This window comes from Halyomorpha halys, unplaced genomic scaffold (assembly GCF_000696795.3).
Source record: "Halyomorpha halys isolate HHAL.00 unplaced genomic scaffold, Hhal_1.1 Scaffold1517.1, whole genome shotgun sequence".
In the NCBI taxonomy this organism is placed as follows: domain Eukaryota; kingdom Metazoa; phylum Arthropoda; class Insecta; order Hemiptera; family Pentatomidae; genus Halyomorpha; species Halyomorpha halys.
Genome location: NW_027109595.1, coordinates 85,025 through 98,027, shown reverse-complemented (window position 1 = coordinate 98,027; position 13,003 = coordinate 85,025). Strand labels below are relative to the sequence as shown.

At 32.9% G+C, this 13,003-nt stretch overlaps 1 protein-coding gene across 2 annotated transcripts in view; it reads left to right on the top strand.

Moving 5' to 3' along the window:
* The window catches only part of LOC106689896 (histone acetyltransferase KAT8), a 68,417-nt gene that overhangs the window by 24,529 nt on the left and 30,885 nt on the right, over positions 1-13,003 (top strand). For both annotated transcript variants that reach the window (XM_014435103.3, XM_067047778.1), the window contains exons 5-6: positions 8,533-8,763; positions 11,616-11,860. In XM_014435103.3, coding sequence (XP_014290589.1) covers positions 8,533-8,763; positions 11,616-11,860 — 476 coding nt within the window. The remainder of the gene's footprint in view (positions 1-8,532; positions 8,764-11,615; positions 11,861-13,003) is intronic.

The following is a 13,003-nucleotide window of genomic DNA, read 5'->3' as shown; positions in this document are numbered from 1 at the left end:
TATATATATATTAAGTAAATTCTAATTCTTAGTCAAAATTTTCATGATTTATTTAATTACTATATTATTTTTCACATATTAAGAGAAAAAAAAATTGAAAATAAGTATTATATCAAAAAATTCTTCATTCTGAACAATGATCTTATCTATTAAAAAATTACAAGCATATTTAAGTTTTTTGTTTAAAAGATTATCAAATACTACTAAGACATATCTTTTGCTGTACATTGGCAAACTCAATTTTACCAAAAATTACTACAACTCTGACGAAGCAAACATAAATGGTGAACTCTAAATCAAAGCACCGTGGGAAAAATGTACAAAACTATTAAAACTGCAAGGTAATCAAAAATAAAAAATATTTTAGTTGTTATCTCCTTTATTGCTGTTCTGCTTCTCAACTTAAAAAATACTGTGCATGTTCATTGTACAAAGCTCTGTGAATCCACACCACAAAATAGCACGAGTTCCTACTCGTAATTTGGAACTGGCACTGAACTTGAAAACTCTAATTGTCATTTTTTCCATGTCTTCTTGCCCTGATCTAATAGATTCGAAACCCCAAAATAGTTCTTTGCATATGAGTTCAAAGTATTGCTTTATCTGGCTGTTAAAGGTGATTTCTCATTGAGTTGGCTCCTAACGATGGCTCATCAGAATTTTCCATACCATGTCAGCTACACTGGATGATATAAGCTCCATGTATTTATTATTCCTTTCACTGCTTTATAACAATTGAGTTTATGCAATTCAAGTGTTCTGTTTCTTTTTTTTTGTTTTTTTTTAATTTCGATCGAAATCAGCAAAGTTATAATTGTTTAATTTTTAAGCTGTGGGAAAACATAGCTTTTCAACCTAACACATTTTTGAAAATGCAACAAACACATTTTGTGCAACACCTGTTGTTGAATTAGTATTTACTCAGTTGCAGTAGTGTTTAGTTTAGTACTCAAGTTAGCGTGTAAACACAAATTTTGTATAATGTGACAACAAAATTTCATATTGAAATTAATTTGTTTCATTTGAGAAGCTTTCTTATTAATTTATTTTAACATTGTATGTTTATTCAGTTTTCTTTTACTTTTAATATTTATGAGGAGTGCAATTTTATGCTTCAATTTATTTTCTTCTTTTCCTAAAGAGAAATGGGAAGCGTGGTGGCTCAGTGCTGTTCTACCAACTCCCTAGAGCTGGGTTTGAATCTTTGGCAGATAATTATTAGTTCTGTTTCTGTAGTCGTAAATCTATAACCCTTTAATTTCAGGAGTAGGTTTTCTAATTTTTTTATGAACATAAAATTGTTTATATGTATATATAGTTGACCGTCAAGATTTAAATATAAGAAGATGGTCAGGGTGGCGGTCAAAAAAAGAACAAATAGTTTAAAACTATTTTAATGTCCGACGTTTCGCCCCACTTTGCAGGGCTTCATCAATTTTATGTCTTCCTTCCTTTTATTTATATGTAATTTCTTATCACTTTATTTTTACGTAATATTTATCCTAGCTTAAATTACCTTATTGTATCTTATTGTTGTAATATTCTCAGTTTTCTTTTGTTGTATCTTTTTAGCCCTGATGAAGCCCTGCAAAGTGGGGCGAAACGTTGGACATTAAAATAGTTTTAAGCTATTTGTTCTTTTTTTTACCGCAACCCTGACCATCTTCTTATATATAAAATTGTTTAATATTATAATTTTTTTCTTATTCTTCAGAAATAGACAAATCAAATCGGTTTATAATAACTGTAAGGAAAGTGTCTACTTTCTGAGCTATGCGTCAAAAATGTTTAATCTTGCTCATAACTTTTTTTCTATTAAAGAAATCGGGGCTTAAACCTTCCCCTAGCGACATGGAACATTTTGGAAAAAACACCATGTACATCGGTCCAGTAATTCAAAAGTTTATCGTGGACTAACATTCGAACCATTCCTTTTTAAATGTATACTACCTGACCTGGCAATGCTTTGCTATTGCTATATTTGATGAATATTGATCACAATTGATAGGTTGGTATAAATTATTGTATTTAGTTGAAACTAAACATTTATAAAGACTTTATTATTATGGTTTGATAACATAAATTGAACCAATACATTCTATAAAGGAGCGAAACAGAAATTTTTATTAAAAAATATAAATAACTTCAGCATTACTCAACCAATCTACACAAAACTTAGCACTAGTTTAAGTAGCATAAATAATAATAAGTAACATTAAGATTTAGAAACATAAATAGTTTTTGAATAGCACCCCCTCACTGTGCTCCAATATTAGTACTTTATTCAAACAACTGAAGCTGCTTGACATATCAAAGAGTGGTAAAATATTTTTCAGGAGTGAAATAAAGTCCACTAATTCAAAAGTTTATTGTGGATAAAGATTCCACCATTCCCTTTTATATAAATAGACGATGTAATAAGACAGTAGCTATGGTAACTTATTTGATTATGACTAATTTTGCCATATCATCATTAATACTGGTCCAATTTAGGTGATTTTTTTCTTATTATTTAATGTAATTTTATAATCTAATATATTTTCATATATGCTACCTAGTTTTGAAATAAAATCCCTCCCTGTGCTTGGTAATTTTCAAAATATTGGAAAAATTCAGACGGACTTACTATACAAAGTGTGGTAAAAGATTTTTTTTAGGAGTAAAACAAAGTTTATATTCGTTTTTAGCACCTTGAGAAACCCTTAAATATGAATTTTCGAAAAAAAAAAATCAGAAAATAAAATTTTTTAGTCAAAAATTTTCGCAATCGGCCTTTGATTTCTTTTTAAACATCTAAAAAATAGAAATAACTTCAAAACGGCTGAACCAATCTACACCAAACTTTGCAGTGGTTTAGGACTCTAAAAACTGCACCATAGGGCACAAACCGGGTGTAATTAAACAAATAAGAACTGGAGATATAAAATAAAACGTGTTAATTTTCCCCCCCCTACTTGAAACCTATGTTTCGGCCTTATTAGGGCATCAAATATAATTTTTGTCTATGTCGGCTGAATGAACAGACATTCAGCTTTCCAGCAGTTCTATTAACGTTCAAATCAGATCAAATCCTCTTCAAACGAAGAGGAGTTATGAACGATTATATGAAAAATAGTCACCGGAGGAAAAAAAAGTCTGTATAAATCGAGGTGAAAAATATCCAATTTTTAATTTCTTCGAAAAATGGTATTTGGTACTTTGAGACGAAGCTAAAAATGAACATGATTTGCTTTTTGCAAAAAAAAAATTCTGACCTACTTTACCTCGAGCCTTACGCTTCATTTTGTTCATATCTTTTTTTCTACTGGAAAATCTGGGAATTTCATTATCTTTAAACCTTCCCATGGCGAAATGGAAGATTTAGAAAAAAACAAATACATTAATTGGTCCACTAAACAAGTCTATCGAGGACAAAGATTCTACAGCTCTCTTTTATATATTTTATTGGAGTTCGGCTCTGGCTGTTGACAGCCACACATTGGGTCTGCGTTATCCTCTTCTGTGGGCAGGTTATTTTGGTCCAATTCGATTGAAAAGAAAGTGATCTGCCGAGTTTTATGTAAATCGAATCTGGATTTTGAAGTTTAGAGAGAAAAGAATCAGCGACATCAAGCCGGGGCCAGGCGGGCATTATCTAGTAGAAGGACCCGACTTGTCAGCCCCCACCACTCACCGGCCACCCAGCTGGCTGACGATCAAGATCACCATATCTTCAAAGATCATGTCGTCTGTTATCGGAGGAGCCAACACATTGTATTGTTATAATAATTTTTGTTTTCGTTTTGTATGTGTAGATAGTTTTAGTGCTGTATTCTTCTTTCCCCTAGCCTAGGTGGGATTTTTTTTTAATATATATTATTCATGGTAGGGGATGTTTTTGTAACTATGTATCAAATTGTTCCACATATTAGTATTAATATTGGATGTATGGTTGGAAGGCATCGAAGAGTTAATTGTACCATGATTGTTTGGGGGAAAGAAATTGATTTATAGCTCTGGTAAAGTTGTTAATTTTTTTTTTCTTTTATTTTGGATCCTCTTTCGGGATTTCGTTCTATTTTGCAGTGAGAAAGTCGGTTTACTGCCATGGACAGACAAACATTCATTATTCATAGCACTGATCAGATATATAGAAGTAATCATTTGGATTTCTTCTTTTATTAAATTTGGTTATCTGTTCTAACCTGTTGTATCTATATATATTATTATTTATTTGTTTATTTATATATATTTTTTTTTTCTTGTTGTAATTTATTATTTGACTTATTACCTGGTGACTCATATATATATATTAACCAATTATTAACATATTTATACTGTTTTGACTAGTTTTATGTTTTTTAAAATCATATTTATATCTTAAATGTCTGTATATATATTTTAACCTAGATACTAATATATTTTTTAATCAATTTTAACCTATTTATATATTTTTAACTTGCATGATCTTTTTATCATATGAACAATATTTTTATATTTATATGCGCATATATTTATTTAATTTTTAAACAATTTAAAGTTATATTCATCATATTTATATATTTCTTGAACTAATCGTTATTTTAGAATTCTACTTTTTGCATTTATATTTATAAATACATTATATTTTTTTTTTATATTGATTCCTAATGAATCTTCCATGCAGGTGAACAGGTTTCGGTATCTGTTGGTAAGTTATTGATGAATATGTATAGGAAATATGAGTTCAAACCAACAGAGGCTCGAGAGAATCGAACTAGGACAAACTGTATGGGTTCGAAGAGCGGGAGGCCCACTGTTCAGGAAGCAGTGGTTGTCTCCGTCATGTCTGTGGATGCCGCTGGAGATGGCCAAAAAAAGTGCGTTAAGGTCGAGTGGCAGGATGAGAAAGGGGTAGTATTGGGCAAGACGTCAATTGGTGACGTTTTCCCAAGTTTACCTACAATACCGCAGACAAATGAGGAGACGGAAAAAGAACAGGACAGACAAGATCCTCCTCCACTGAGGTCAGAGAGGGGGAAATGGACCATATCGAAATAGAAATAAGTAAATGGTCGGCTGTCTTTCAGAATATTATGAAAGTTAAAAATTTTAACTCTGCGGATTTCGACAAGGCAGTAGGCGATTTCTTGGATTTACTTAAAAATATTAACGCCAAACTTCTGGGCCCCCAGCACCCTGCCATCAAATTCTATAAAATGAGGGAAAAAAATAAAACCGAAATGGCTGACAAGGGTGCGGGGAAGATGTCGAATCTGCAGAGAGCTAATAAGGCAGATAGGAACCGTCGGCAGGAGCAGTACCACTATGGATTAGCTCAATATAATTACTATAATAGAAGGAAAAAAGTGGTACAGAGCATTATGAACGCCGACACCCCCAAGCAATGTCCATTAAAGATAGCCGACATTAAGAAACATTTCAGAAGCCTCTTTGAAAAAGAGAATCTCCGCAAACATGCGGATTATGAGAAATGCGGCCCGATGCCAACTTTGATGTCCATAGGTAGTCGGGTGGTGAAGAGGGCTATTAAGTCGACATTGTTGGACTCATCACCAGGGCCGGATGGTGTGTTGGTCCGTTCTATTAAATACTTCGATGTAACACACATCATTAAGTATAAATGTTGCGGAGATCATGCTGAATGTGGGGTATGTACCAGAACCTCTACGCCAAGGATGCACAATATTGGTCTACAAGGGAAAAGGAGACCCAAAAAGTATTTCCTCCTGGTGGCCAATATCAATATATTCGATTGTGTGCCGAATCATCGAGAAGGTTCTGGATTCTGGAATTGAGAAAGCAGTTCACCTTCAGCAAAAGTCAAAGGGGCTTCACCAAAGGTCTGCCAGGAGCACATGTAAGAATGTCATATCATATATCAGCGCCAGAATCATCGACACAATCATAAAAGATGCCAGAAATAAGAAAAAAGTGGTTTTTCTGGATGTGATTGGTGCTTTTGACAACGTTGGTCATGACCACATAGTGAGCTCGCTGGAAGCAAGAGGTGTGTCATCCGACCTCACAAATGTGATCGTGACTCTCCTAACCACAAATAAAATAAAGATCAATATAGGAACCTTCATGACTAGCCAGATCAATGTCTTGCGGAGGGTGCCTCAGGGTGGGCCCTTGTCGCCTTCGCTGTTGAACCTACTCATTGATCATTTCTACCGTGAGCTCTGTGATCAGGAGTTTGCTAATAAGTTTGGATACTGCTTGAAAAGTGACCAAGAGAGTGTGGTCCTCACAGAGTTCGCAGAAGATCAGGCTGTAATGGCGTGCGACAGGGGTTCTGCGGAAAGAATAATAAATAGTGTCCAGAGGCTGCACGCGAAGAGAGACTGGCAGTAAATGCAAAGAAAAGTGTGGGCATTATAATAGACAAAGGAGAGCTACGGTCAACAAGGCTCTCCCTTGAGAATACGGAGGTACAACTAAATAATACAAAGATAAATATCCTTGATGTATCTCGGGAGAGCTAGCTTTTAGAGAAGAGGTGGTGACAATTCTAACTAATAACCTCGATAAATTGGTGTGCTCGTGCCTGCTCAAGCCCGAACAAAAGATCAACATTGTCTATCAACACTTGTTCCCAGGCCTTGTTTACCCTCTCCAGACTGCTCCCCCTTACAAAGATACGTCCTGCGATATTGGAGGGTATTGATACCAATATCCGCAGGAGTATCAAGGCCATCATCGGTTTCCCCACTTACGCCTCGTCGGCAATGCTGTGCGCAGCCAGGAGGTATCGAGGACTGGGTCTGATCCGCTGTCAATGAGAAGCTCCACTGCAGCATTGGTCCATTGCCCAGTGACTGTCGAATGTTCCGGATGCCCTATTCCAGTTTACTTCAATTACGAAGCCGAAATCGCGGCATGTGCTGATAGACTGGGAGTGGATCAGGGCTACCAAAGTGTGAGAGCTCTATGGCAGTCATTGCGTGAGAATGTTTTCGAAGAATGGGCCAATTACAGGTGTCAGGGTATTGGTGTTCACCATTTCAAAGAGACCCTGAAAGCAAATAAATATGTGAAAAGCAGATACTCTCGGGGTCAGAATGGGCGAACGCCCTGAAACTTAATATCAATTACGCACCCCTGTGTGGAGTTCCATGAGCCAGTGGACAGCAAGGAGAAGTTGGGTCCCTCTGTCGCAAATGCGGCAGAGAGTCTGAAACACCAGCCAATGTGCTAGGTAAATGCCCCAACAACTCCCTCCTTATAACACGCCGGCACCATAGGGTCAAAGAAGAATTGATGAAGTTCCTTGAAAGAAAAGACTTTACCTGCTTCAAGGAGGTCTATTGCGTTGACACCGACAGATCCGTAAGATATGCCGTATTTACAAAAGTCGGAGGCACGGCTCTGGTCTTGGATCCGACAGTATGATTTGAGAGTAATGACCTCGAACAGGAAGGTGGAGTGAAAAGGGAAAAAAAGGAAATATATGAAAAATGCAGACCTTCAGAGAGAGAGAGTTCACCATGATAGGCCTCTGGTTTCGATCTCACGGAACAATACCAGATAGAACAAGGAGCTTCTTAAAAGGACTAGGTGTCAGCATGAGGGATATTGCGATCTTGGCAGAAAATATTATTTTGGACTCCCTGGGGATAATACATCATCACCTGCATGGGAATTAGCTCTAGTTTATTCATTGTTTTATTTATTTATTTTAGAAGGTGGACCTGTCAATTTGTGTGTTTTAACTTATTTATTCATTAAATTATTTTATTTTTATTTATTTATTTTTTTGACTTATGTATCCAATCTAGTATTTCTTTTAACCAACTTTTTATTATATTTTCCTTTCAATCTATGTATTAATTTCGTTTTGGTAAAATGTATTTATTTGTTTGTTTTACTGTAAACTGATATACTGCTGTGACTAGTTTTTCTCTGCTTTGATCTCACACTGCCGTCAAATAGTGAATTTATCGATCAAATGAAATAAAAATTGAGAAATGGAATGGACAAGAAATGGAAAAAAAAAAAAAAAAAAAGGAATAAATTGAAATCTTTGTATTTGGTGTTGATACTGAAATTTGTAATTGTAAAAGAATACTGTGGGGGAAAAAAAAAATGTTTTCTTTCTATTTTATTATACCATGTAAAAATATGTAATTTATATATGTCCGATCACGGATTGATAAGTATGCTGTGTAATGTAGCAACCCGATGTATTTGGGCAGCATGAATGAATAAAGCATTTCTCTCTCTAGAGACTAGCTGACCTGACAATGCTTTGCTATTGCTATATTTGAAGATGTATATGGATTCAATCAACACATTGATATTTTGTTATAAATTATTATATTTAGTTAAAATTAAACATTTACGTATAACCAACCGGGTCTAATTAAACAAATCAGGACTGAAGATATAAAAAAAAGCGTGTGAATTTTTTTCCCCCATATTCCTCCCTGATAAGGGCCTCAAATATAACTTTAGTGGATGTCGGTTGAAAGAGCAGACATTAAGCTTTCCTTAAATGAAAATTTCCTTACATAAAAAGTTTTATATAAATATTTGTCTTATTGTTTTTAGAGTGAATGTATATGGCGAGCTCCTCCTGGTACTGAAATATACAGGAAAGGAACATTATCAATTCACGAAGTGGATCCTGCATTAAATAGGCTTTACTGTCAAAACTTATGTTTGCTTGCAAAGTTATTTATTGATCATAAAACTATTTTTTTCGATGTTGAACAATTTTTATTTTACATTCTTTGTGAAGTTGATAAACACGGTGCTCATATAAGAGGTTATTTTTCTAAGGTAAATATTATTCACTAAATGCTTACTTATATTGGGTTGTAATTTAATTTCATAGTATTATTTAAAAAAATTTAATTTATAAAAGAAATATTCATTACAGCATTGATTCAGTCAATAATGTTGACTTAACTAAATAGGCAAGATTCTTTTTATACAAATCATTAATGTAACTATTTGTTTTTTAAATCAACTCGGGTATTGTTTCTACTTCTACAACTATCATATAACATTATCGATCATTTTAATACATTTTTAAAATCTAATTTCTTGTATAAACAGTATATTTAAATTTTCATTTCATTTTTTAAAAGAAACAAATAACATGAATATTATTCCAAAACATTTTGTAACAATTTTTTTTATTTTAATACTTATTCCCTTGAACTTCTTTTGTTTTTGATATTCTGTTTTACTTGAAATTCCCCTACAAATCGTCATAAATTGGTGTTTTAATAATTTTTTACAGAAAAAATAAGTTTACTAATTTTTTTTTAATAAAAAACAAAGTTTACTAAGTTTTTTGAAAAAAAAAAAAAAGTAAATGTTTTACTATTAAAAAAATAAATGACCTAGATGCTGATTGTTGATGTAATGAAAGAGAAGATATTTGGAGATAGACTTTTAAGAAAGAAACATCAAACATAATTTTCTGCATTATTTACTGAATGTGACCCCTCCCCCAACCATCCTCCTTTAATTAGAAAAATCCTTATATAGTATCCTTAGCTTCATAACTCTCTCCACTGAACTTTATCAATACTAAACCCTCCATATCTCCCCTATCATCACATTCTAATTCAAGCTTCATAGGTTTTTCTTTTTATTCAGATTCCTGGAGTTTTCAATGTCATTTTCTACATTTAAAATTCTTATTTCATTGTTTTGATAATATAAATGCCTAAAATTATTTCGCTAGTTTCTAAGATTTAGAAATAAAAAAAAATTATTCTGTATAATGTGTTAGAAGATCAAAACAGAGACATTTAAATATTTTATTATTACAAAGCACCTTAACCTCATGAAACTGAGATTTTTAAAAAATGTTATTTCACAGCAACAGATTCAGGGGCTCAGCATTTCCAAAATTTATATAAGTTGTGTCATTTCATGTGAATGGTTCTCTGGCATTGGAAACCAGAAACTACTGTTTTTTATGTATAAATTAATGTAACTACAGGTTTTTTGCTATACTTCTGATTTGGCTCAACAAAAAACAATTAAGTATATACACTCCTGATCAAACTTACTGCACCTCTTCATTATTTTATAATGAATTAACAAAAATTCCATTTTATTAGTTCATTATTAATACTGGGCTTTACTTTCTTTTTAGGAAGACTACATAGTTAATAATCTAACATTAAAACAAAAAAATACCTTTATTTTAAAAAAAAATGTTTAATTTACATTTAAAAAAAAAATACTTAATCAAAATTGAAATAAAATTTTAAAATGGCTTTCTCAAAATTATAATGTTTTCATTTATTATTTAGTGTTACTCCCCTGGTCATGATAACTGATTCCAGACATTGATGATTTTTATGAGATTCTCAATTCTTTCTTAAGGAATATTCTGCCAATCTTCTAGTGCAGCTTGCTCCAGCTGTTAGGTTGGTAGGGGCTGGTACATGACTAAGAATGTTTCTTCTAAGCTGATTCCAGATATGCTTAATAGGATTGATGTAATGATTTCAAGCTGGCCAATCAATCCTTTAAATACCCTCATCATTTAAACACTGTTCTACTGATATCACTCCTTGTGGTTTGCATAAATAAAAATCTTTCTCCAAAATTTCTAGCAAAAGACACTACATGATTTTGTTAGAATTCTTTTCCATACTTTGCTGCATTCAAAGATCATACTCGAGCAACCACTAACTCTGTGCGAGCCTCCATTGTGATACCAGTTAAGAACATGATTGAGCCTGCACTGAACAAAGGACAAGGAATAATATTGCATTGAGTGAATCTTTCTCAATGCCATCTCTGTGTCTAAACTCGACCATCAGAAGGTGCAAGAGCGATTCTGACCTCGTCAGACAACAAAACCCTCCTCCAATCATTGAAATTCTAATTAAGGTATTTTCTGGCAAATCACAGTCTCACTACTAGGTGTTCTCTGGTTAGAAGAGATCCTGAAGCAACCCTTCAACTGCTCAAACCACTCTCTGTCAATCTTCTCATAGTAGGAGCCAAAATGGTGACACATCTGACACTTTGAATGAGGTCACTGAATTCAGAAATTATAGCAGCTTCTGAGAGCATGTAGGTACAAGAATTGATCATCCCTCTCATTTGAGGCTCTTGGACACCTTTGTCCATGCCTCTGTGCATAAGTGCTGGTATCTCAGAACTGCAGGAGGGCTCTTCCTATAGAGTTGTGATGAAATCTGAATCTTCTGGTGACTTCATGATGGCTATATCTTTCTTCGAGAAGCTTCAAAGCCTTGACAGTTTCATACTCGGTTAAATGTCTTGTGGGGCCACAAATCAAAATGAAAACAAATTCGAATCTAACAAAGGAGAAAATCATTGATTTAATAAATTCCATTTCAAATGGGATTAAAGGCAATAATTTACTGATTGTAAATAATCCTTATACATTTCTGTTTCATAAACAAACTAATAAACTTCAGATGTAAGTAATTTACTTCAAATAGGATTTATGGCTAAATTTTATGATGGTACATTATTTTGATCAGGAGTGTAGTATATGAAACTATATCATACACAGTAAGTTAGCTGAGTCATTCAATGGCCAAGTTAAGTTGTCATACTGATTAAATATCTTACATCACTTGTTAATCATAAATTGCATACAATTTATAGTTTAATTACATACTCTTTTTAAGGAAAAAGAATCTCCTGATGGTCATAATGTGGCATGTATATTAACATTGCCACCATTTCAAAGGCAAGGCTATGGAAAACTTCTCATCGGTTTTTCTTATGAATTGTCTAAATTAGAAGGAATAGTGGGCACTCCAGAGAAACCTCTTTCTGATTTAGGAAAGCTTTCTTACCGTTCTTATTGGTCTTGGGTGTTGTTAGACATTCTTAAAGATTTTCATGGGTGTGTGCCTATTTCATATTTATGGTAAGTCTTTATTTTGGTATATTTTCACCTCCTTATTTATCTAATTGTTTATTGTTCTTAAATACTGGTTGTGTATGTAGTAATGGTAAAAAGTATTGGCAATCCCAATTTTATAAAACAGATAGAGGGAAAGAAATGAAAACTTCAGCTGAATCCACAACTTGCTGTTATATTATTAACTGACAAAAAAAAAAAAAAAACAGATGAAAGTTAAGCACCTCTCAGCTTAATTGAATAGAAATTGAAAATAATAAAATTTTTTGCTACAAAGTATTTTCACATTGCTATTTCTTTATAATTTTCAAACTAAAACAACTATTTATTGTTAGAAGGAGATGGTCCGGGTTGAAGTCCATAAATACAAAATATAAATAGTTTCAACTGTTTATTAATAGCCAACGTTTCAATCCTCTCTGCAGGCTTTTATCAGGGCTGTTGTGATTGTTCAAAGAGTAGAGGATGAATGTACAAAAATATTTGAAGTAATCAAGAAACAAATTTATTATTTCATAAAATGTCCATTGGCATCTACAATTGCCTGTATAAGTCACAGCATGGAATGGAAAAGAATTTGAATATGATGTAGTAAGATTCATCAATAAGAGAGTACAGGATAGGCCTTGTTTCCAAATCCTAATCCAGGTAACCTTTTCTGTTTTTCAGGGAAAAATCTGAGTTCAGGTACACTGTTTTGAAAATTGGGATTGGCTGATAGTACTTTCCTCAACCTTTTACACCTTGTCAACTTCTAAATAGTTATGTACAATTATAAGATATACTAACAAATTTATGAAAGAATAATTATAAAAAAATATATTATTTTAAAAAATATATAGAAAATGGTCAGGGGTGCGGTCAAAGAGAACAAAAAACAGTTAAAAACTATTTATTTGCCAATTTTTCACCCCACTTTGTTGAGTTAATAGCCCTGATGAGAGTTAGAAATATGCAAAAACAACTAACAATATTTTGACATTGTAGCAAAAAAGTAAATTATGGTAGGGTTAAAAATTATGTAAATATAAGTGAAAAGAAAATTGTATACAAACGAACAAAAAGAAAAAGTAGTTATAGTATAAAATAGACAATGATATGTATGTGTATATGTATATGTATATGTGTATATATATATATATATATATA